Source organism: Empidonax traillii, unplaced genomic scaffold (assembly GCF_003031625.1).
Source record: "Empidonax traillii isolate 1590-97213 ecotype Southwest subspecies unplaced genomic scaffold, ASM303162v1 scaffold199:size790550, whole genome shotgun sequence".
NCBI lineage: Eukaryota > Metazoa > Chordata > Aves > Passeriformes > Tyrannidae > Empidonax > Empidonax traillii.
This window is the reverse complement of record NW_020955392.1, coordinates 340,698-366,799: the sequence shown is the minus strand read 5'-3', so window position 1 is coordinate 366,799 and position 26,102 is coordinate 340,698. Positions and strand designations below refer to the sequence as shown.

Below are 26,102 nucleotides of genomic sequence, written 5' to 3'. Positions count from 1 at the left end.
AACGGCAAAGAACAAGACATATCTGCAGCTGAAGCTGCAACCAACATGAATAAAAGGAAATTATGCAACAAAAGGCAAGAAGAAAAGAGCACATTATTTTAAGGTTATGTACAATACACTGTTTATCAAGAAATAAAGAAATCAGATTTCCACTTTGTAGTCCTGTAATATGTGAACATCACCTGTAGGCATTGTTAAAAGGTACTATGCATAAGACAGGCTAGATATTCTGAAACAAAGAACATTCTGTGCCTTGCAGTCACTAGTTTCAGGCAGAACATACCATACTAGGAAGTTCAGAAGCACGAGTAAGCCCCTGAATGTATTTTACCTCTATAAAAAGCCCAGTTCTTTCAAATTAAGTGGCTTTTCAGAATTAAAGTAGTTATAAATCCCATATGGAAGACCACTTTTATTAGAAGAACTTAAAAGTAAGATCTTATTTTGGCAGCAGCAGTGAAGACAAAGGGCAGAGGCAAGCCTTGGAAAAACTGCCTCAGCTAAGGCTGCCCAGCGCTTCTTACTCTATCTCCTTAATTCTTATAACTTTACCAAGCTATAATTGTTCTGACTAAAATTTTCCACGCTGGGCTTTTGCCAATTTTGAGAGACATTTTTCAGAGCTTTCTTAGCCTCCTGCAAGAGAAAGGCTAGGGAAAAACACACTGCTCTTTACAGATTAATGAGCCCCACTGACCTTTCCAACAGCTTGTGAGCACTGACACTTCAGAAGGGGTGGGTCACCGAGCACATCTTTTTGCCAACCCCAGGAAAACCCCCCTGAACTTGGCCAAGCACAAGCGTTTGGATGTCCTGCTAATTTATTTTAGATTTTAGAAGCTCATTGTTCATCCTGTCCAAACACAATGCAGAGACAAGGGACATAAAGGACGAGAGGCAGACTCCAAGTGAAAGATGAACAAATGAAGAGCCAGCACCAAAGTGGACTTGGTGTCACCTGGGCACAGAAACTGGGATAAAGGGTGGTAAAGAGTAAAGGTTGGCTGATAAAGTGGAAGGGTGGAGAAGCAACAGCAGGAGTTTCATCTAGGAGAAAATGCAGGGGGCAACAAGCCAAGTCTGCACATTCCCCTCCAAAACTGGAATGAAACCCAAAGTTGCTGTCTAGCAGACAAATGGTGAGACTCTGTATCTGCAATACTGTGAGTAATACATCCTATTTCCCTGGGGACCACAGAGAAGATAACTACAGACTTCCCTGTTAAAATAATACTCTTAATTCAAACTACAGAGATCTGCTGGACTGGAAGTTATCCATCCTGATAAAGAACAACATCTGCTTTTTTCCAACATATATTTAAAAAAAACCCAAAACACTTAAGAATTTACAAGTAATAAAACAAAGAGAAAAACCAAAGCCTGCAAAACCAAGCACTGAAGGTCTTAGCAATTTTAATTAAGCTTTTCTGTGCATGCATTTTGTGAGGAGTTCCGGAAGATGCAATCATGTGCTACACCTTCATGAAATCACTCGTTTTTTCCCCAGTAAATCAGTGTAGGACACAAAAAAGAAATGCCTTCTGCAGACCTTGCAGAATTTAGAAGCTGTGCAACAGAAGAAGCAGAAGTTGACGAACAAGAAAGATGATCCCACAGATGATGCAGTGAAATGCATTGACAAAACACTTCGGGGGTGCCAGCAAACCTGGGTAATTGTCTCAAGACCCCAGAATATTGTCACCCTGCAGAAACACTTTGCAGAAGAACTAGGGGTATGCTTAGAATATCAAAGGCTGTTAGAGATGGTCATGTAAGAAAAGGAACTGACTAGGTAATGCCTCCAAAAGAGTGCCAAAAATGGGTGGTTACGTTTGTCTTCTTTCTCTGACTCAGTTCATCCAAGCAGAAAATGCAATTATCTTGGTCTGCTGTGCAATTAAATTATTTTGCAAAGAAGTCAGTGGAAAAATGCTGTTCTTGGAATCCAACTCTCCACATCTTAAAATTACTTTGATACAGTTGGAGGTCCTACTCATTTTCTAATGTCTTTGCCCACACCTACAGAGCTCCAGCAGAGCAAGCAGCTAACAAAGCTGGCATAAACTAAAGATAGTTGTGGGAACAGATGTAGTTCAGATTACAGACTCATCACTCCTGTACTTTCTCCAAATGAAGATTTTTATCCCTTCAAATTGCATCATGACCCATACTCTTCTGCCATCTCTCTATGGTCTTACCTGACGAGAGAAGAACAAGTCTGCAATATTTAAAGGACAAAACCACATGGGCCTGATATTCAGGTAGCCCTTACCTCATTTGGTGGGACATTAGCAAAAGGCTGGATGACAGCTGCCAGTGGAATACGGGTCTGCTTGGCCATATCTGAAGTCAGCGGGAAGCAGTAGGTGGTACACCGGATATAACGAGGGCTGGCGTGGCCTGCAACACCCAACACAGCACAATGAAGGGCTGGGAGAAGGAACCCACCCACCCCAACACAGAGCAGAAAGATCAAAACAACAACATCAAGCAACAAGTGTGTATGTTACATTAAATACACGCTTTTTTCCCCTCTCATGCAGGCTTTTTGCCCACCTTTCCTCTTTATATGTCAGCCCATCACCACTCCCTATGGTTAAATCTTTCCTTGCTGTTTGAGTTTGAAGTAGAGATTTAAACATATCAAGAATAACCATAACAATTATTTGTGAGGAGAGATCAGTTTGAAACCTATCATACCTTAGATCTTAAGAAAAAATATGTACTATATCCCCCCCAAGATCAGCACTTTATATAAAGGAATGAGGCAGACATACCAACTGTTAGGACTGCTTTAATGAGTTAGCTGTGATTCAAAAAAAGTGTATCTGTGTTAAAATCACCATGTTCATTTATACTGCAAAATACAGTATGCTGAAGTCACCACACCACTTTGAGTAACACACTTAGCCCAGGCCCCTCAGGGAGAAACTGTGCTGTGCACTACAGATGAGCACTGCAAGGAGACACGAGCTCAGAAATCAGCCTGCTCGTGCTCCCTCTTGTACTATCAAGCAGCAGCTCTGCTCAGTTTCTTGAAAGGAATTTCCTGGATCATCAGAACTGCATTATCCCATTCTCAGACAATGCCAAAAAAATCTTGACGTGTTGGTATATTTTATACATTTATCCCAGCACTGATAAATTACTGTTGGGCTGAGTAATACCATCGGTTTAACCTGTATTAAAATACCGAATCTGCTGTCAAGAGCAGCACATGCAAGACTGTACTTCCAGGCTCTAGGCAGAGGCAAAGGCAGATACATTTTTCCTTTGGCCAGTGTAAGGCAACTAGACAGCTTGCACACTGCTCCTGTTGCTTGAAGAGAACTTTTTAAAATTTGTATCTTAAAATACAACAGTGCTAGAGTCTAGGCTCACTGTTTCTTCCAGTGTCCATCTTCTACAGCTTCAGAAGAATACAAAAAGGATTTTCAACTTGAAATGTAACACCTTGGAAAGTTTAAAGGCCAGCAAAGGTACAGGAGATGTAAGGTGCAAGAATTCAACTTTGTGTTTGTTTTTTTTTTTTCCCCCAATTGTATTTGATTTCATCTAGAAAGATTCCCAAATCAGTAAGGACAGTTACCTTGGTCTTGGATTACGCAGTCGGTGGTGACGAGAGGAGGAACCTGTCCTCTGGTGTTTGTAGCATAGACCTGCCCTCCCCTGGCAGCTTTATCATTTTCAATAACTTGGATCTGATGAACAAGAAACAAGAACAGGATGAGAAAGGAAAGCCATGCATTCAGCTGCATTCACAAACAGGCAAATATCTGCACCAAGTGACACTCTGGATGAAGCCTCGTTTAGAGCATTTACTGTATCATGTCATGAAATTCTCAATGCAGCTGGCTTTACTGCCCAAATTCCTTTCCCTCTTCCTTCTGCACAGCCCCTCACTCATGTTGAAGTCTGATACTTTTCAGGATATAACCAAAGTTATAAAAAGCTGTATTTTGTTCCACACCAGAAATCAGATCCAAGGATGATACCATTATTCCTCCTCTTCCCTCACAACCTTGTTTAGAGTGCAGCCAAACAGCTGTGAGAGGCAAGAGGAATGAGACAGGGCATTTCTGAAACTGGCTTTGCCACTGCTGCCAGTATCTCACGGAACTGCATCTTTACACTGCACATGAACTTCTAATAATAGCTAGGGAAGTTCAGAAGCCTCTCTTGGAAAGCAAACAGAGAAGAAAAACAAAATTACTTGCATAGAGTCTATTGATCAATGTCCAAGAGGTATTTCCTAACACACTGGAAATAGTCTGGGGCCCGTAACTTTTTTTCCCCCCAATAAAGTTTGTGTACTGCAATTTAAATATACAAGACATTCTTCAGAGAGCTTATTAGATCTTCTCTTTAATTACTTTTCCCTGCCCTCCTTGGCATGTATACTTATAGCTAACTCCTGCATATGAAGGAAAAAGGTTCTGCTCTAAAAAGGTCCACTGGTTGAAGAAAGCAAACCACTTTCAGACTTAGCTCTGCAAAGGATCAGTGTACCACAGTATTCTGCAGCTAACTGACCTAAATATATCATTGTTCTTGGAAATAACTGTTGACAAAGCCCAGATGCTAGTTTTCATAAATGTTGTCAGAGCACATATCAACCTCTAACATATGTAAGAGAAATATAAATCAACAATGGTTACAGATAAGAAGTAAATTTATCTGGTAACACTACTGTAAGTATATAATGTAAATATAACAACAGAAATACACATGGCCACGCTCATTCCTCATTCTGAATTAGCTTTTTGCCCTTTACAGACGTTGACCCAGATCGTGTTTCTTTTAAACATGTCATTTCGATCCCCTCTGTGCTGCTTAACCAACCCTTTTAACCTATTTTAACACTGCTGTCACAGTCAAGGCTGTTTATGCTACATACAGAATTGAAACAAGACATCAGCCCGTGTTTTCATGCCAGACCTCCTTCTCCCCCTGCCCTTTATTTTTTTTTATAACTTAGACAAGACCATTTTATCCTTCCAATGTAAAAAGCACCACACTGAAACACTAGGAATGACTGACTTGAGGGCATTTGTTGTTTATACAGACACTCACTTTAGGGTTTTTTTTACACCATGGTTTTCAGTTACATTTAACTTGAAAATTGCCTTTAACAGAGGCAACTGCAGTTGTTACATTAACCCCTAAGGGATTGCCAAAAAGTGTTTTTCCAAAATTCTGTGGGGTTTACATCAAAACCATCACTGGATAAACCAAGTCTTTTACAAAAGAATACCCCTATTTAAGGAAGCAAGACTGTTCACTACTAGACAGGGTCAGGTTTTGGCAAAAATGTTTTTCCTGTGCAGCAAACCTGCCTCAGCAGAAGTGGGAGATTCCTGCAGTGAATTCAAGTAACCCTTCAGTACTGCTCACTGCCACGTTAAGAGAGAGTAAAGTACTTGAGAGCTCCTAGTAAAGTATTTGGAGTCGTGAGTATGTCCCATGGCAGATAAAGTTACCAAGCAATTTCAGTACTCAAGCTAACTTTGTGCACTAATTCATCCCAAACTGACAGCACAGAGTACAAAACTGTGTAAATAGGAACCTGCAAAAACTCGAACATATCTTGTGAACCAAGCCACGCAAGCACAATTTTATGCTACAAAAACCCCTACCAGCTCAAATGAACACAATGTTAGCACTGCCATTCCCTTATCCTAAAGGGAGCAGAAAGTTACTTTTATAAAAAATTAGTGCCACATGACTTACTGGGCTAGGAATAGAGTCAGGATCAAGCTTCTTCTGCTGTGGGCCTGAGAGCTGTGCTGGACCCCCAGGAAAAGCACCAGGATAAGACAGCTGAGATCCTGCCATCTGAGGACCATAGTTTGCTGCAGAGTTACAAATGACAAGTCACTTAATGTATTTAAGTTCCATTATCAATTTTCAACATCAATTTCCGCCATAAAATTTATTCTTACTGAATTTCTCCTTCCCTTCTGTTTTCAGCAAGTACAAGAAAGGGATTTCTTTGGTTCAGGCAGTTTGTATTTTAAAGGTAAGGATAAGACTACATGCGACAACTCTGGTCCCGAACTCTATGGGTATACATTAAGTAGGATGGTTAGCAGAGATGACCACAGCTACACAACCCAGGCCACTACATCAGCGAGAATCTCTCCCCTAACATCAATCAGTGCAAGCTAGTCTAGTTGGCTGGCTTTTTAGTTGTCAAAATAACTGTTTTACTCACTATGTCAGGTGAAATAATTGTATTTAGTTGCAATTTGCTGTTGCCACAGTAAAGCATTTCTGAAAGCTGCTTATGACACTACTGTAAGACAGAGAGCAGCCTATACCTTCACAGAGAGTAAGAGAAACTCCTTTGTGTAGTACGTGCTTCTACCAATTACTAACCAAGCAATTCTGCTTCTGATGTAAATTAATCTCCGTTTTTTTTTTCTTAAGTCTCATCACAGTGCTAAACTTTTGAGCAAAAGCAGAGCCTGTCTCAGATGTACTGACTGACAATGCAAACCTTTACCTTTCTACAAAAAGGAAATTTTTGTTTTTCCAATCAGCTGAACATTCAACGGTGAATGGACACGGTTCCACCAGGGATTCTCCATTTATGCTTTGTTTTCAATTACATAACAAACATCCTTCCCTACCTTGCTGAGGATACCCAGGCCCTGGAGGCTGTCCTGGAAGCTGCTGCAGGTTAGGATTTGGAGGGACAGGTCCAGGGATTCCACCTTGTCTGGCCATGGGAGGCAATGACGGCTGAGCACAAAGGCCATTGACACTATTGGTTGGTGGAGGAGGAACCTGTGGTCCAGGTGGCAGAATCATTTGCTGCTGGGTTGGTGGTGGTGGGAGTCGTGGACTCTGGAAAGATGCTGGATGTCCAGGGCTTGGAGAGGTGCCAGGACCTGAGCAAGAAACTATGTCAGATGAGTATAAAATGATAATCTCCCAACTCTGTGTGGAAGGTGCTCTGGCCCTGCTCAATACACTTTTAACAGAGACAATATTGTAACCCATACTGCCAGTGCTGCACCATGGGGACTCTACGTGTCTGTTCACATTACAAATCTGACCTCACAGCAAGTCTGAACTGATTCAGACATTCAATTTTATTTCTTTGGGCTTTGTTTCTAATAGAATCCTGCAGCTGGGATGGATGGGGAAAGAGAGGGGGAAGCCAGACTGACAATTCTTGATTAGAATATGCATAGATCAGCCTTTGCTTTTGAAATATTTAATTTCAGAATGTGAAACAAGATTCTTTTTGCTTAATAATCAATTTCTCTTATGTGGCATGTTTTTGTTAGTCTGCTATTTGTACTTCACCATGACAAGTCTGATGGAAAATAAATCCACTTGATGTTAAAAGATGAAACATGTGGGAATTATTTTGTACACACTGGCAAGGAGCAGTTTATTGTTTATAAGATCCAGATTCCAATTACAATTAAGAGAACCCTGGAAATAAGAGGGTTTTGACTTACTATCTGTAAACAATCACTACTTTACAAAATCTACATTTTTTAATCAAATTTCTCCACAAAGAGCTAAGGCAAAATAATTTTACAGAAAGCTAAAAAATAACCAAAATTAGGTTTGAATCAAAAGGACCAGTGTGTTAATACACAAATATTAAAATTCATCTTCTGTCAGACGTGTTAATCGAAAACAGGACTTCCCATGCAAAACACAAGCTCAGGTTTTCAGCTGGTACAAAAACATCAATCCAGTAGCTTTTCAAACTGTGAATTTCTCACTCAGTAAAGTTATATCAACTCAGTCTTACAGCGGTGGACAAGTCACAAGAACAAAACCCAACAGAGAGGCAAAGTTGAATAGAATTTGTCTTCAGTGGCCTGAAGGGTATCTCAGCCTTCCAGCACATAACATGAGAACATTATATTTTACATAATCGCTATACATATCTTTTAAAGTATTTACATTCCTATCTAAATTAGTGGTGGGATGTGATTTACATGGATGCATCACATGACCACATCTTTACTTCACAGCCTAGGTTTGAGATGTTATAACATCAAAATACATGCAGATAAATTTAGATGAAAAATTAAAATATTTAGGCAAAAAAAGAATGAGTGTTTCAAAACTGAAACTGTAAAAAGGTGAGGAAAATTAAACTCTGTCTGTATATTACTGCTGATGCCTTGACTGTTCCAGACACGTTCAGTAAGTAATTTGGGAAATGACTGATGGGATGGCCGATTTTTACGGAAGGTTCAAACACCAATTCGGAATTAACCCAATAATACTAGGTTTGGAACTGGACGAGATGAAAAGTATTCTAAGAGCTTAAACAAAGGATAGCAGCCAAAGATTGCATTTTCTGTTTACACAGAAATTCAGTAAGTTTCTAATTATCATAGTCTTAATGCTTTAACTGAGAAAAAGTCACTCATTAAAACCCATTACCGTAATTATTTATCTGCATGGTGTTGAGCTGGTCAGCAAGTTGTGCTGTGGATGAGGCAGATGCAGCATTTGGGAAGGCTGGTTGTGATTGATGACTGTAGGGAGGATAGGAAGCTCCTGTGTTGCCTGGAGGTGGAGGGCCTTGAAACCTAAAGGGAAAAATTAGTGGAGTTAAGCAAAAAAAATCACATCAACCAATCATAACTTTAGAAGATCTCATACCTTCTCAAGCGTGGTGCCAAAACAATTAATTAGGACCAAGCCTTAAGAGAGTTTGCCCACATTCTGCTCACTAGTATTAAAATGTATGAAGCACATGAAGCACAGAGACTGCACACTTGTCTAATTAAAAAAGGCAGGACATGTTTGCTTGAATTGTTAGAAACAAAGGCCATAGCAAAGTGAGAGTGGTAATAACTACGAGTCTGAAGATTAGGAAACACAAGCTTCTGAACATATCACAGCACTCCATCCCCTTTCCAAGCTTATAAAGGAACATTCCCTACCAGGGATGTGTGAAGAAGATTAGGAGAAAAATCTGCAAAGAGAAGAAAAGGAAGTGAGAAACTGTTGAGGAGTTCTCTGTTATAGAGGAAAAAAAGAAGATGCAGGTAGGGAAAAACAGCTTCATGATTATCAGATACGGAATGCAAGAGAAATAACTAAAGCAAAGAAAGGAGAAACACACATGTGGCTTATGAAGTTATTTCCTACCACACTATTTCACTCTGGTAAAATAAGATCTCAGGCTATGTCCCAGAGAAGAGTAACACTGATTTTCCTATGACCCCTTGTAAAACTGAGGAGTTTCTCTAATCTCTGCACAGAGAGGCAAGAGAGGTTAACTAGCTCAGATCTCACATCTCAGTTCTTTCAGATCACCTGTGGGGCTGCTGCCCTGGTGTCCCAGGCCCATTCTGGAAACTGGTCTGGCTGAACTGATGGGCACCAGCTGGTGGAGGCCCAGCAGGAGCTGAGGATCCAAAAGGCACAGTTGATTTTGACACACCTGCAAAAGATTAGGCACTTTAATGTAAAACTCTGTAAGAAAGCACAAGATGGCCAAGAAATAACAATGTACAGCCCTGCTGTAACAATAAGAACACCAGCTCCAGCTTGAATAGAGACCCCTTCCTTAGTCATTCTGTGATTCCCTAAGAAAGCAGATTTCTCATCAGTCATAGAAGCAGATATGACAAACAGACAGTACAAAGGAAACAAATAGCAGTTTGTACCTTTCCAGCAGAGGGATAAGTAAGAAAGAAGCAAAGAAACAGTTTTGGCTACTGGTCATTCCCTGTCACACAGTTATATTTCTAAGTAGAACCAAGAGGTCCTTTTGATTTCAGAGACCAAGGTAAAGACAAAAACAAAATTAGCCTCCAAGCCTATACTGAAAATGGTTCTTAATTCAGACCTACTACATTGACTGCGAAGAAAATGTAATTTATGCTGACAGCGGTGGTGAATAAACAATATTTCAACCTGTTTCCCTTGACTTTTTTCTCTTTAAATTATTCTAACATAAAAAAAAAAAGTTTGGTACCAAAACTGGTATTTTTCCCAAGTATTCTAATATGCCAATTACCTGAAGTAGTTCTATCAGAATTCTGACTATATTCAACCTTTGATTAAAGTAACACAACTCCTGCTGTCTTTAGTAAAAAGTTTTAGAGAAACTGGGTAAAACTTCTTTTATTCTGTTTCCTGTTGCAGTAGCAGTGTAAAACTTAGACAAATAATAAAAAGAGATGCAAAACACCACCACAGAAAAGTAGACCCTGAAAAGAAATTTTAAGCCAAAATCACACCTGGTTGAGGTGGCGAGTATGAAGAGTTCGGGTCCCCATAATGTCCATAATGAAGTGAAGAATTAGGTGATCCAAAACCACCTATTCCTGGTTGGGATTGGGAATATGGAGGAGCTGCAACATAACCTTGTTGACTCATGATGGCAATATTGTCATTCCAAATATCACGTCTTTCTTAAGGATCTGTAAAAAAGAAAGTGACACCTGCTACTATTCATCACTCTCTGTGCATTTTAAAAGGCTGTGAACTGTATTTTCCGAAAAAAGATAAAAGACTTCTGAAAGCAAAAAAGGACCTGAAGTCAACGGTAAATAATGGTTTGCTTGCTTGGTTTCCTCAGCAACACCACATACTGCATGAATTTAAACAAACCATCGAATTTTTCTGAATGGGATTCACCTCTCCCAGGCCCATGGAGAGAAAAACTAAGTAATGGATACGCAGGTGGCAAAAAAAGTTAAAGGAAGTCCCAAATAGCTCTCTTCACCAGGAAAACCTTGACTTCAACTACACCTTGAAAATACACTGTGAGTCCTGCTGCCCAAATACCAGCCATCCCAATGAACACTGAAAAATCAGGAAAGGCAGAGTGACCGGAATATAACTCCCCTAGCAAATCCTTCTCCTGTCCTAGCACGCCTTTCTTTAGAGGAGATGTGGAACAAGGCATCAGCTTTCCATCAGACCTTTTACACAAACCCCATTCCAAACAAGTGAGGGAAGATTCCTTGCTTTTATGCCGGAGAGAGAGAGAGAAAATAAAGTACAGGAGAGAGAGAGAGATCCTATTTCTAGTTGTTTTCTGCATTAGTGGGCCAAGCCTGAGCAGCCTTTTTACTGCAGAAGTCCACAGTGTGACAAAATCGAGCACAAGCTCTTCCACAAGTGAGAAGCTGCTCTCTGAGGACAGCACGGCCTCAACAGTACTGTATGTTGTCCTTGCTGATATCAGGCATCTTGTCCCTAAGCTTTCACATCTTGATTGTGTTGTTTTTAAAGAAAATGAAACAACCAAAAAACAGAATTCGACAACAAGTTTCCTAATAATGAGAGCATTCACAAGTCCTATAATTTGCTTCTTGTAGTCAGATTTTAAAGAGCTTAGAATAAAATTCTAGAAAACTTTGAGGAAAGTCCTGAGGATCGAAACCCTGAGTGAACATTTACTACTCCTGTAGAGCCCCAGGCACACAGGTCAGGAATCCCCAAAGAACTAAAGGTACACAATATAAACTATCACTTTAGGTGTTAAATGTTCCTTTGAAACAGCTTCCTTTAAATATGCAAACTGGATGAAAATAAATCAGGAATTGTGCTCCAGAAGCGCACAAAAAGGCTCCTCAAGATGACACACAGAAATTCAAGCTGCACTGGCACAAGTCAGTATAGAAAAGCTATCCCTACCAAAAAAACCATCTCTAGGTTTCTGAAATTAAATATCAATTTCTGAAGAAAAAAAAAACCCACAACAATTTTACTGATTTTCCACGTCAGACAAGAAACCACCCTGAGTTGCGTACAGGGCCCAGCCCTCCCCACACCCTGCCCCTGCAACCCTCTAAACCACACTCCTCAACGCACTGTAAGATTTCTCAGCTGTAGTATTAAACTCCTTCAGGTAGTTAATCTTAGGGACTTTTCTACTGCTTATTAGTTAATGAGGTAAACATGGGGAAAAGAAATGTCTAATGAGAGGTTGGTGCTGCCAGCTGTACTTTCTTCCCTCCCCCGCCTCCACCAGAAAAGACGTGGCAGTGAGAACTTCAATTGTTCCAATAGACACTACATCAGCGCTAAATTACCTACACACTGGCACAGACGTACATACGTGTATATTTTACATTTATATAAAGGAAGAGATTTTCACTTTAAGGCAACTACAACAGCCAACACCTTAAGCTGCAAGAGCATCCAGGGGAAATTACTTCTTCCACAGCTTACTCACTCTCACACACACAAAAAAAAAAAAAAAACTTGCCACGTCAAACTTCCCACAGGCAGTGTAAACACAGAGGTCATGCTGAGTGAGACAGGAACTATAGCCATAAGCAAAATAATGCAACTTTATCGAACACAGTTCCAGATTCTATTTAACACTGAGCATATTTAATCTCAAGACAGGCATATATATCAAGACACCAGGAAAAGTTTGGAGGCAACACCCAAAATATCAACAGAAAAAATCACCTAAGGGTTCAGCGATCAGGTTCTAACAATAGACATACAGATTCACTCTGGAAACTGCAGGACATGAGTGGATCTGCTAAACCCAGATCTTTCCCTGGGTTTGTTCACTACAAGCGTCTCTAAGCTGAAGGACAGGAAAACTTTTTTCCTCCCTGTCTCTGTCAACATTAGTTTGCCTTACACCCTATAGCCTGGGGAACAACACTAACACTGAGGAACAACTCCAGAATTTAATTTACCGCTATTACAGAATAGGCTGTCATCTTTTTCAGAGGATTGCTGTATATATGCCTGTAAAGATGTAAAACTGTCTCTGTATGTAGGACAAGAAAATCAAAACCAGAGACTCGTGTCCTTGGCTCACTGAAGGAGAACTATTAACTTTGTATTTCTTCGGACACACTGTGCTCAGAAATATATCACGGAGGAAGAGGGGCTGTCCCTTCCCAGGGTACGCTGCAATCTCAGTTTGGCAAACAATCTTTGGGGGTGTGCACATTTATTTACACGAACACACACACACATACACACAGAATGCAATGGAGATATAATATATATACATTGGTTTGGTGGTTGTTTTTTTTTTAGTACCACAATTTGAGCTAAGCCATGAAAGCAAAAGCTGAAGTTTTCTCCTTCCTGCGAAGGTTTTCTGTATTTTCCCCTGCATGTAACATTTCTATCCCCACGAACCACGCGGTTTAAGCCACCCTAAGCTCGCAACAGGTCCGGCTCCGCGGCCGGTCCCACCGCCCGCCCCGCGTCCCGCGGCTGTACCTGTGACCTGTGCCCGCCGGGGGCCGCGTCCCGCCGCCGCGGGTGCGAGCAGCCCCGCGGTTCCCCGGTGCTGAGGGAGGGAGGCAGGGAGGTATATCGAGGCAGGGAGGCTTGGCGGCCGGAGCCCCCGCGCTGCCCCCGCCCGTCCCGCGGCCCCTCAGGCGGCGGTGACCGTTAGAACCGTTACCTGGGGCCGCGCGCCCGCTCCCTCACGAGCCCGAGTGCCACGTCTGAGGCGGCCCCGCGAGAGCGGCGCGTGCGCAGTGCGCGCGGCGAGGCCGCGCCCGGGGCCGGGCCGTGCCCTCACCGGCGGGGGCGAAGGGCAGCGCGAGGGCTGGCAGCGCGAGCCCGCGTTTGCCTCAGCGGCAGAGGGGCGGCAGCGTGCTGTAAACACAGGGGTGTCCTGCAAACACGATACTTCTCCCCGGAAGAGCATTAAAAACAGAATCACTGCATCAATTCAGTCGCAGAAGACCTCTGAGATCAGCGAGTCCAACCCTGTGACTGAACACCGCCGTGCCAACCTAGACCAAGTCCCTCAGTGCCACGTCCAGTCTTTCCTTAAACGCCCCCAGGGACGGTGACTCCACCACCTCCCTGGGCAGCCCATTCCAATGTCTAATCACCCTCTCTATAAAAAGTTCTTCCTAATGTCCGACCTCTTCCTCCGCTGGTGCAGATTAAGACAACGCCTTCTTGCTCTGTTCGCCAGTTACCCAGGCAAAGAGGCATATATATATATATATATACACACATATATATGTGTTTGTTTATTTATATATAATATATATATGTCAGATATATAGGGTAGAGCCTTTCTCAAATCTTTGTTCGCGAAGCCCAGCCATGGTGATGATGATGATGATGACAACATGAGATATATGTAAAATATAAATAAATACATGCATACATATACGCACATATGTATGTGCATATATGTGTGTATATATCTGACATACGTATGTCAGATATATAAATGTAAAAAATATATATAAATTAATACATACATATACACACATATGTGCGTATATGTATGCATGTATTTATTTATCTATTTTTACATATCTATATATCTGACATATATATACTTACATAAATTATGCCACCCAAGTATCTCTAGTGAAATATAACGCAGGTGCTTTACCTGTTTGCATACACACTGGGTTTAATTACTGTTGTGCATTTAAAAAGGCTACCTTAGTCACAGGATAGTCGCTGTTTTTTCTAATTAACGAAGTAGAAACATAGTAGTAACAGGAGAGAGACTGGTGGTAACATGAGGAAGATGTATTTGTGAAGTTACTGTTCTTCCCACTCACAAATAGACATTAATTGTGGCGCAAAAATAAAAAAGGGGAGAGAAAAGTGGCAGAGGATTCACAACAAGAAAAAAAGTGCCATTGCTCACATAATCATAGAATCATAGAATATCCTGAGTTGGAAGGAACCCATAAGCATGATCAAAGTTCAGTTCCTGCTCCTGCACAGGACAGCCCCAAGAATCACACCATGACAGCTGCATAACTCACATGCATCAAATAATATAAGCTGGTTTTCTTACATGTTATCAGAGCCAATACTGTTGGACATGTCAGAGAAGATCTAGAACCTTTCAAATCTCCCCCAACTGCCTAATCAGAATGGAAAATTTCATGCCCGAGGTGACAAGCATCAGTTAAACTGGATGTGGTTTTGGCTGCAGGGTATCAGTGACTCTTTCACAAGCAGGATGCAAACCAATGCCTTTCATCATTGCTGTGCTGTAGCTTCACCCCTCATCCCTATCTCTTTGGCTGGTAACATGGACACATTAAAGTTATGCAAAATCCTTTTGAAATACCATGCCACTGAGGAAAATAACGGCTTTAAGTTTGGACATTCCCTATTTTATGGTGGAGACGGGCAGTCACTGTCCCCCCAGTCCTGCTGTGTCTAGCCCAGAGCTATTAACAGTAAGCAGCTGTGGATAATTCAGCACTGGAGAACCGTGCACTTACTTGGCCACTGAATACTTACTATCAGATTTCTCCTGCCCGAAATCATGTCCAGTGAGACCGAAAGATGAGATCAGCAAAAGATAGCAAGGAGAAGCCATGGCATTGGCAGTTCTTCCCTTATTTCAGGCCCACTCTGGAAATGGATCAAGACACTTCTTTTTTTTTCGAGGACGCTTCTGTTGTCCTTCAGCCTGGAACACTGAGACAAAAGGCACGCAGCACGTCACAGTCTGGATGTTTTGAAGCTACAAGTAGTATTTATCTACAGTTTCCACCTTTAACATTAAAAGTAATTTAAGGTTTTCAATTTCAGAAGCATGGAAACATCATTAAAGATTTAAGTGCGTTATTGGTCTGGAAAGTAACTTCATAAAAATGAGATTGCAGGATTGCTAAACTGTTGTAAGTCATTTTATTAAATGACTTAGTTTTAGTTAAACTGTACCTTAAATTCTGAGAATCAGACTGGTTTGTTCTGTCATTGTCAATAAAGATGATCTTGTAGGTTATATTACCTTTCTTAACAATCAGTTTATCCTGAAGTGCAATGCTGCTGAAATCTAATGTGATTTCATACATTTCAGACCTAATTAGGAGCTTGTACTAGTGAAGTAAATAGAAGAATTTGTCTAAATCCATATGCTTTTTTTCATCTATATTAAAAAGCAACAAATCCCCTCCCTCTAAAATCTCTCTTTAAAGTTTGCACTGGAATTTTTTCCATTATTTCTGAAACTAAAGAAATCCATAGTCATCCATCAGCTTGGGAGATAAAAGCCCCTCATGGACAAACCACGCAGAACTCATGTCTCTCTCTCATAGCATATCACACATTAAGGCAATGTGTGATTCCAGGAAACCTAAATCCCATCTTCACATTTTCATTTACAGGATGCCCTTAAAATACAGCCCTGGCACAAGCTGCCAGGAAGAATGAGAACAACACCATGATGCATTTGAGCCATGGGTGTGTGTTTCTCACAGTGATGGGATGGCCATGGCACAGCTTCTGTAGCACTTCACACTGGCTGTGGTAACAAATCACTGTGACCAGACAAATATCTGCAGCTCAACGCTGTAAGATTTTATTTCTAGATCATAATATATATTCTAAACCTTTCTCTGGGGGAAGGTGTGGGCAATACTGGGTATGTTCTATAAAGAAAAAGACTATTTCATCAAGGATTAGTTCATAGAACTCCAAGGATTCTACATTTTTAAAGGCTTTTTTTGTTGTTACTGAAACTATTTTTCTCTTTTTAATTTCATTTGTACGTCCTGCAGACAAAGCAACAGGTTTGCTTTTGCACAACATCAGAAGGGTCCTAAAAGCTATTTACATAGAAGGATTACTTTCTTTTCCTGTCTTGTTTACTTATAATCAATAAAGTCTTCTTTAATGTTTTGTCTACTGTATAGTTAAGATCTATGGAAAACAGTTTACAGCTTAGTGCAAAGTGCTTTACAAGAAAAATGGAAATTAATATTTACAAAGGCTGTATTTGTTTAAAATGAAAGCGAAGACTTGGGTAAAAAAAAAGGAGCAGTCAAATTTTGAAGGGATTATGTTCTTCTGGGAAAAAAAAGTGTGTTAGATTAAAAATGCTACATGAAGAAAAAGAAAAGATGTAATACTTCAGGAATCAGAATAATACTGTAAAAAGAAATACATCAGTGTTGTGACTCAGCTACATTTCTAATATAAAAAACTATGTAGATAGAAACCTAAATGAAGGTACAGCAGAAGTGAAAATACTGTTATGTCTAAATGGCAATTAGAAAACATTACTGGAGTACCCCCTTTAAACACTGCCCTAAATAGAATGTAAACAAAGAAAGCAAAGGGTTTTCAGAATATCAGGCTGATGTAGCTGCTGTTACTCAGGGAAAGTAATACAGTAATGTTAAAATCCAGGACATACATTCATTGCTGTATATGTTTTCTGACAAATGCTTTGTTAGACCCTGCAGAGGATATTATCTAAAACCACTTTCTTTCCCTGAGACTCAGTAAACCAGAATTTTTTATAAAATGCTCCACATGTGGTCAGTTCTACGCAAGTCACACATTACAAGAGCAAATGTGCTTTAGAAAACTGACCGTGGCTGCTTTCATCATAAAAAGACTTTCTGGTTAGTTCAAGCCTCTGGATTTTTTAATATCTGCAAATTGTGAGGCTCCTCTGCTTATTCTCACTGACTGCTGCTGTTTCAGTTTTCTAATGAAATCAACATTCTGGCAACTCGATCTGGAACATTTACAGGAGATAGATTACGGTGTTCTGAGAAAACTGCTTGCATGTTTCAGCTGGGGAATTTCAATTATCTTTTTAATTAATTTAGTACTGTCTAAGATGCATGAGAGTGGAAGACTGTACTACCTGTTCCTAACAGAAAAAAACCCCCACGACTTCATTATCCTGCAGTAATTGCTACATAATGAACTGTAACATAAAAACAAAGATGAGAGCTGATTATAATCTGATGAATAATGTATCATATATAAAGCACTGTGAATAAACATTAAGCCATCAGTCTGAGAAAGGACAGCAGAACGTTAAATGATGCTTCCTGTGTTTGCCTGCTGAATGCATGGAATTTCTCAAACATAGATATATTGCACCTTTACATTCCAAACCACCCGCAGCAGCTTTACTTTCACTGGCTTTCATTTTACATTTCCTGCTTGTGTATAAAATTTCTGCTGTATTAGTGTAGACTTGCTACAGAACAGTATTCAAATAAACTTACCATCTTTAAAAAAAAAAAAGGGTAACTGAGTCAACTCTTCATAACAAACTATTTGATTGATTTACTCAGTTTTCTCATTGGAAGACCTGACATTTAATAACAGCTGTGTTTCAGCCAGTGCTCGTGATCATTAACACACTGTGAGTACAGTCCTATTGTTAGTAAATCATATTTATTCCATTTAATTGATTGTCTACTGCTATTCATATGGTATTATTTCTGACAAATGCTCAGAACTGTGGAACCTGTTGTTGTGGAAGAAAAACAACCCTACAAAGGCACTCAGAAATTACTTAGAATGCAAATACTCCTATGTGTGTTCTTGCTCACATTCACTGTGCTTCTTCTTTACACCACCCTTAATGTGGAAGTAAAAAAATCTACCTGAACATGGTGAAATGACAGAGGTATTATATACCAGGAAGGCATCTCTGTCATTTGTAAAAATATCAGTCTGAATTACAAAATTATTTGTCAAAATATTGGGTTTAGTCTAAACAAAATATCGGTTAAGTCTAAACCAATTGATGCCTTCTCCATAATAAGCAGAAATAAACGTCAGAATCAAACCAAAGAAAATCAGCATTAACTCTTTTTTAAACCCCATCATGTTCTTTTTATGTGGAAGAAGCAACAAATGGAGAGGAGATGCAGCTGGTGTGAAAATAAAGGGCAGGAGCAAAATTATACATCACATTTGATGTCACACCTCACATACTAGATTTGCACTGTGAAGGCACATAAAACATTTTTTCAGCATTTGCAGACATTGGCAGTTGTCTGGAAAAGAGGCAGATCCATGTCAAGGCCAGCTAAACAGTAGATTATCACCAAAAGCAGAAGCCTGTACCAGAGACAGAAGGAGCTGGGAAGTCTGGAAAGTAGATGCAGCACAAAAGGCAAGGCTGCAGGATCAGCAGGGGTTAAACATCAAGGTGTTTTTGGAGGGCAGATTTTTCTAATATAATCTGCTCCACTTGGAAAGGAATTAGTTATCAAAGCAGAGCGTTGGAATTCTTGTTCCTCCAGCCAGGAATGAAGAGAGCTGGATAGTTTTTTAATCTGTTGCAGTTTCTTGGATGGGGGGGTAAGATTTCCTGCAGGGAGATCCTTGTTGTGTCACCTGGGCTTCTCTGGTAAAGCCTTTATCAGGTCCATCCAGAGGCAAAGAGGGAGCAGAGCTGTTTTGCCTTTTGCAGGCAGAACTTGATGCCAAAGCAATTTTTTCTGCCCTGTCCTTTTGCTGGATGCTGTAGTTTGAACCACCACCACCATCACACTCACTGGGGCAGACACTGAACAAAATACGCCCCTGTAGTGGTAAGGTGAGCGTTTCCAAATCACTTTAAAAATCTTATTCTGTAGTACAGAGGAAAGAGGGAAGAGCAGGGTACTACAGGCTGACTCAAATTATCAAACTACAAGCAGAGATTTTCAGAAGTTCAAGCAGATTTCTCAGGGTTACCCCATGTAGTGGCCACCTTCCCCATTGTACAGGCCCAGACCAAAAACTGAGAAATTGCCAGTGTAAAAACTGAACCCAAACTTCCATTATTCTATTATAACTCAATTGTTCCTCTGCTTCACCTGTTCTTGTTTTCAGTCTGGAAAAATTTACTCTTATGAGCCCTCCAAGTGACAAACAATACCTGCTTTAAACTGCAATGCAAAAATAGTTAATTTTTATGCTGGACTATGGCCACGCATGTAATTGAGCTCTTCAAAAGCAACTAGTCAAAGGGAGTTAATCACTTTTGCACTTGCTAACAGGAAACAAAATTTAAAAGATGAAATTTGATGCAGGTGAGTGTTCATCAGGCTAATGTTAAATCTTCAAGATCTCTTCCATCTTAAGTTTCATAATAAACCATCACTTCAAAAAATTTAGTAGATTGTTTGGGCCTAATTCATATCTCAGCTATGATTAAAATATTTTTTCTACCTGACTATGATATGGTTGCTCTTGATTCATTTCCCTGTAGCCCATCAGAAGAGAGTTTATGGTGTATTTCTTTAACCCAGTGAGTTGGCATGAAGAGTTTGCTCTGGGTTCTTTCAGTAGGGAGATGGCAGCCCATAAAATCTGACTGTCTGAGGTGAACAGGTGGATAAAAGGTGCTGTGTTACTTAACTGCCACCTTTAAATGACAATTGAAAGAGCAGGATGAAGCATTAGGGCAGAGGTGAGGGAAGCAGAACACCCGCTTTCATTACTTTCATGCATGTTCCAGTCAAGACTCCTCTGAGCTTTGGCACAGAAGATCAGTTTTGATTCCCACAGGTTTTATCAAGAAGAATGTGATGCAACCTTGCCCTGCCAGAACCAGAAAGAAAATACCACCTAAATACTTTTCTTTTTGCTTCAGAATCTTTTATAGGAATTTTTCCAGCTACTGAAGCCAAAAATGGAGTCATCCCATCTCCTGGGAATCAAAATGAAAAGGGAATAGACACCTAAGAGTCACCCCAGGTCCCAAGGGAAAATTAATTCTTGCTTTCTAAAACACAGGGATAAGTAAAACCAGCAGTGGAATGACACCTGGAAACATGCATTCTAGCCCAAATCCTTACTTCTAGATTAACAAGAAACAGTTATTCCAGTGTCACAACATTCTGTTCCACGTTCACAAACCTTGCAGTGAATGTGTTTTACACGTTTTTCACAACAAAATCTTGTGGCTATTTTGCATGTTAATTCTAGGACACAACCTGAAATCCTTGTCTTTGCATAAAGAAAAACCTCAAATGACTTTTGTCCAAGAAGTCCAGAAAAAAAAAAAAAAAAGTTCACCTCTCTTCAGCCAGTAGTTTAGGAAACATTTCCTGATTATCTGAGACTGGCTGTGGGAGGAACAGGTAGGACAAACACCAAAGGAACATCAAATTCTTGGCTCTTTGAGTCATCCATATGTTTTTATGCAGCTCATTTAATGGTGGCAGGTCTTTGGCTACAGAGAGCCTGTGATGTGTACATCACAGAGATGATCATTAATCTACCTCCTGACATGGTGAATTGAAGAGTTACATTCTCTGCAGGAATTTCTACTTTTTGTGTTCTAATTCAGCAATGCTCAAGGATAACAACTTTGTGTTTTGGAGAGAAGTGGCTGCTTTTGCCTGTTTGTTTGGTTTTTTTTTTCCCCACAATAGATCCAAACTCTCTCAGGATCAAGCCATTACAAGCACCCAGGATGACACACTCCTGTACATTTCTCCACTTCTTCCATTAATGCTTCATTTGCCAGTTTTGAAATTGGGGAAAAAAAACAAGAAAGCAGGACTAGTTCTAAAATTCCAGCCCACCACATAGTACCTTGCCTCATAATCCACGGTAGGGATTAAAATTTTAAGGCTTTGTCTTTACTGATGAGGAACTGTCCATGCCTCCTATGAGTGTGAGCAGAGCCTTCCTGTCTGGCCTTATAGGTAGATAATTATCTATAACCTGTATTTTTAATTTCTTTTCCCTTCACTAAGAACTTGGTGTTCCTGGTTTCTAGTGCCTTTGCCACTCCATGTTTGTACTTTCAGACAACAAACCCTCTTTAGCTGGCAGTGCACTGGAAAGTTCCTCAAGCAGTCAAAACATCTGGATTCCATTAATTTATCTTGTAGGACAAGAGAAATTTGATGGGAAAAAATGAAGGGCAATCAGCTCTAATGGATGTTAGCTGGAGCTGTGCATATGAACCTCCCATCAATATATTTCATTCCCTATGCCATTTTATATCTTTTTTGAAAATTAAATCCTTTCCATGTGTCTCTGTTCCTTGTTGCTTCTTATATCAGGAGAACCAAAGTGTAGCAATCGAGCAGAAATGTGTTTTTCTCCTTCTGTAAGGTTTGGGGAAAATGATGTTGAGCTCTGCCTTCAAAATTTGCTTTTACTTCATGTAACTGAGTTGTACAACTATGGAACAAGGGATGCTATTAGGCAGTGATTCAGGACAATAACATCAGCTGATGTGCCTGGCATTGCCCAGCTGGACACTTTTAAAAGAAGTCCCATTTGAAGGGATATATTGGAAGAACCCATTTTCTCTTCATTTGGAAGAGCCTGCGTGTCATGATTTCTTAAGTGGCATGGCTGTGATTTTATCTTTTGTTCCATTAAACTCACTATATATTTACGGGGGGAGGGGGGGTGGTTTCCATGTAATTAATAAAACAAACCCCAAATAAATATGCAGTGACAATTCCTTTTTCCTTTTTTTCTTTGCTGATTCTCCCATTTGGCTGAAATCACATCCTACAATAAATTGGGTAGTTTATTAAATTGTTTACAGATGACACAGAGCCTACTAGAAAGCTGTTAAAATAGGTATTTTTAGGGAGCCAGCTTATGTGGATTTTAATGTGGAAAAAGAGTCAGATATGAAAAGAAAATGAAATGCAGAAGAAGGAGCAAGTCAGACCATCTGGGTATTTACAGCAGTAAAATGCTGCCCATAAATTAGAGATCATGATATCCCCTTTCCCTCTGTCTCCTCCTCATTACTAAGGAATGGGTGGAAATGTTTGCATTTTTAAAGAATCCCCAGACCTGGGGAACCACTGTAGGAAACTGTAGGTGAAATGACAGCTTTGCTTTTATTGCTAGATGAAAGACAAAAGATTTGTCTTATTCCTTCTCACACTTGGAGAATGTTTTCTGAACTCAGCTACAGAAATACCTGATTTAAATTAGATTTTAGATAAATCCACTTGTAATAAAACTGTTCAGTATCATAAATCGTTACTACAATAAGAAAAGAAGATATATGGACAAGTGGCAGCAGATGAGGCAAAGAAAATTAAGAAGCAGTCCCCAAGACCACACAGAGCTTTAAAGGAACTGAAGGCTGAAATAGCTGACTGTTAGTGAGATTAGAGAGAGCCATTTTTTAAATGAAGTGTTCCAAGAGAGACTCAGAAAGCAACAAGCCTGTCAGCCCAGTCTCTGTACAAAACAGAGAGGTGGGAACTATAATATGGAACAGTGGACATCTGGATAAATATGACTTATCTGGGAAGAGTTAAAAAGGTTTTCATAAAAGGAAGTCCTGCCTCACAAACATAAGGCAGTTCTTTGAGGGGATCAAAAAACACGTGGATGAGGGTGATCTGATTGATCTTGGATTTACAAAAGGCTTTCAACAAATTCCTTCAGCAAAGGCTTTTAAGAAAACTAAGCAGCCATACCATAACGTGGCTTAGAAGTATAAGGTGATACACATTGGGGAAAAAAACATCAATTCACGTATAAAACTGTGTGCTTTGAACTGACTACATCAGACAAGATTTCGAGATTTTAAAAGATAATGCCACGAACACATAAACTCAGCAGTGTCTGAAAAAGCAAATTAGGTGTTAGCAATGCTGGGGTTAGCAACTAGAGAACAAAATAGATGATATCATCATGTTGTTGTATAAATCCCAACTTGGTCTGCTGTCTGAGGACTGTGTGGTGTTCCAGGCCCCCACCTCAGAAAGGATATGGAACTCTAGAGGATGAAGAGGAAATGAGATAACGAAAGGTAGGAGACAGCTTCTGTATAAAGAACAACTAATTACTCTGCTATCTGTTGGAAAAAAAAGGTGGATATGTCAGAGATCTGTAAAATAAGTGCCTGGGACGTGTGCCTGGGGATTGCCTGGTCACAGTTTCCTCTGATCCATGGAGCAGCAGAAGGACATTTTTCAGCGAATTTTGAAAAGCACCTCCAAATTTATGCACTTTATTTAAGCTATAGAAACTACAGAGACCAAAAAGTCATAAACCCCATGAATGACTCCACTTTTATCTTGATGTCCAGTTTATGACCAGCACTTAGAAATCCCAAAGGGTGCAGAGAATGTACAAGAAGATGACAGAAGTACTAAAAAGCAAAATATGCTGCAGCATAAGCAGTTAAGAAATTCATATAAGGCAAATGGGAATTGTTAGTGCCTATGGGGTATTCTTGTCAGATTAAGACCTAGGAAGCTTCAGATCTTCCCAACATGGGAATAGTTTAATTACAGACTTCAAATGCTTTTCTTACTGCAAGCCTAAACCACTGGCATTGTTTTGCTGTCTTTTCCTATGGCACAATCAAATTTAAAATGCTTCTCTCTGCTCTTTTGCCTTAATGATGTCAAATACTTGGTGGGGGAATAACTTCAAGGGAGCACCAACTGCTGATCATACAACAAAATCAAACAGATCCTGGTGTTCTGACTGTTTAAATTTTTTCAGCTGAGCAATGACTAATCAAGATTATTCTGCTTTAATATTTTACACAGCTCTGTTATATGGTCAAAGGATAGAGGAGCATCCATATCCAGTACAAATCCCCAGCATATACATGACCATCGAAATGCTGGGGTGATTCTTCTTAATTTGTTCTCTGCAATAAGCATATTAAGAAGTTTAGAAACAAGAGATCAGTTTTGATCATGTTTTACCAAAATAATAAAAGCCTAATACAAGCTCAAAACACCTTAGCAGTAATTAAATATACTTATTTAATAATAAATATACAACATTTGAAGGGTTGATAAATATGTGATTCATTTTCTTAAAATAAACGTTTAATTTTTGTATTTAACAGAATGTGTCACAGAGGTATCTACAAAAATGTGCTTCATTAGGCAAAAGGGAGAGAATTTTGTCTAAAGCAAGATTCTGCCATGGGAAAGACTGAAAACCTGTCTGCTATAGCAACATATGAACATTGCACAAGGTAATGAGAAGCAGCCAGGCACCCTGAAGTGAATTATTTCAAATCTGCACTCAGAGGTTGTTTAGAAAAAAGTCCCTTTAAGGCCATTCCCTTTCCAAGTATGGATTCTCTGATAGTGTTCCCCTTAAGTATTTAATTCTATGGTAACCTGTGCTTGTTTTGCTTCTGCAGAGCTTTTAACCTGTAGTCAATAAAGCAAGCACTCTTCCTCCCATTAAATCCTGTTATTGAGAGAGTGACGTTGGCCTCTGTTTGATCAGGGATCTTGTCTCCACCCAGTCTTAGTGTCTTCAGAGGCCTGAAGGGCTCAAGCTCCTAAAAGCCTGTCTACTTTTCCCACCCATAATATTTAACAAAAGATCCTGTCTCTACCTTGACATTTTTTTCTGTCTGTAAAGAACAATGCTGTGGTGTAAGAAGCAGCCAAGTGAAAGCAGTTCATACAGGGACCTCAGAAAATTGAGGCTGTGAAAATCTGATGCCCCCAGCAACATGGGTGGGTCTCAAAGCAAGAGGTGTTCGTTTCATACATCAGTCTAGACATGACAGATGTTTCTGCCCATCTGCTGAACACTGTCCTTTAGAACCAGCTTAGTGCAAAATATGATTCAAGCCAGGCTACCTGACTTTGGGCTGAGGTGAGTAGGAGCTTAGGCTGTCAGTTGTTTAACACTCAGCTAGAGGAATATTCATCCCATCACCTCTTAAACCACTCGACTAGACCTGGAGGAGCTCACCTGTTTAAAGGCTGCATGACCACAGGCTAGTAACAGGGAACAGGACTGAACACAGGTCTGAACCACTGGCAAATTAACTTCCCACTGAATTTTCTTTGGTGCTTATAGTAAGGTTCCCTTTTAATGCCGCAATGCAAATCAGACACTGATAGCATCTGTAGGGAGATCTGATATTTCATTCCACTAATCCTCTTCCCTGCTCTGGCAGGAAAGGCAACAGGCTGCATAAGGACAGGTATTATTAGGGTCCAATGATAATTCAGGTCATTGTTAATAGTAGTGCACATTGAACTACACTAAGGTTAGATAAAGAGGCAATTCCAAGACAGGGAAATTATAAAGTTGCGCTTTTTTTTTTTTTTTTTTTTTGGCATACCTGTAGTGCTGCAGAAAGTGCATGCAGGATAGAGATGAAAATCCTAAACCCAGTTCAATCTCTAAGTGTACCAGTTATTCAGAGGATGTACATGCTGTTTCGCTCAAGATTCTGCTTGCTTTCTTCAGAATAAACATGCAAGATATGGGTAAATTAGAGTTTAAAATGCCTGGCACCATTTACTAAAGTGAACTTATTTCCTGAATTGTCCCAGGCCAATGTACACTTCTTTTTTGCTGTTGTTTTGATTTAGCTGTCACCAGAGTCATGTCTAAACGCAGCCTTCTCTGCCTCATGGCCGAGTCTCTTTGTGTGTGCATTTCCCCAGCGTTACTTACTGTAG

The 26,102-nt window shown here is 40.1% G+C and overlaps 1 protein-coding gene across 3 annotated transcripts in view; it reads right to left on the bottom strand.

Moving 5' to 3' along the window:
- The window catches only part of SEC24D (SEC24 homolog D, COPII coat complex component), a 44,899-nt gene extending 29,535 nt beyond the window's left edge, over positions 1-15,364 (bottom strand). The window contains exons 1-8 of one of the 3 annotated variants that reach the window (XM_027886980.1): positions 15,211-15,364; positions 10,230-10,412; positions 9,301-9,427; positions 8,419-8,567; positions 6,633-6,893; positions 5,731-5,852; positions 3,590-3,701; positions 2,273-2,400 (exon numbers count right to left, since the gene is read on the bottom strand). In XM_027886980.1, the coding sequence (XP_027742781.1) occupies positions 2,273-2,400; positions 3,590-3,701; positions 5,731-5,852; positions 6,633-6,893; positions 8,419-8,567; positions 9,301-9,427; positions 10,230-10,368 (1,038 nt within the window). In that variant the 5' untranslated portion in view covers positions 10,369-10,412; positions 15,211-15,364. Of the gene's footprint in view, positions 1-2,272; positions 2,401-3,589; positions 3,702-5,730; positions 5,853-6,632; positions 6,894-8,418; positions 8,568-9,300; positions 9,428-10,229; positions 10,413-13,194; positions 13,287-13,381; positions 13,463-15,210 lie in introns of those variants that run through there. The other 2 variants (XM_027886978.1, XM_027886979.1) reach the window with 2 other exon arrangements.
- Between the last annotated feature and the right edge of the window lie 10,738 nt (positions 15,365-26,102).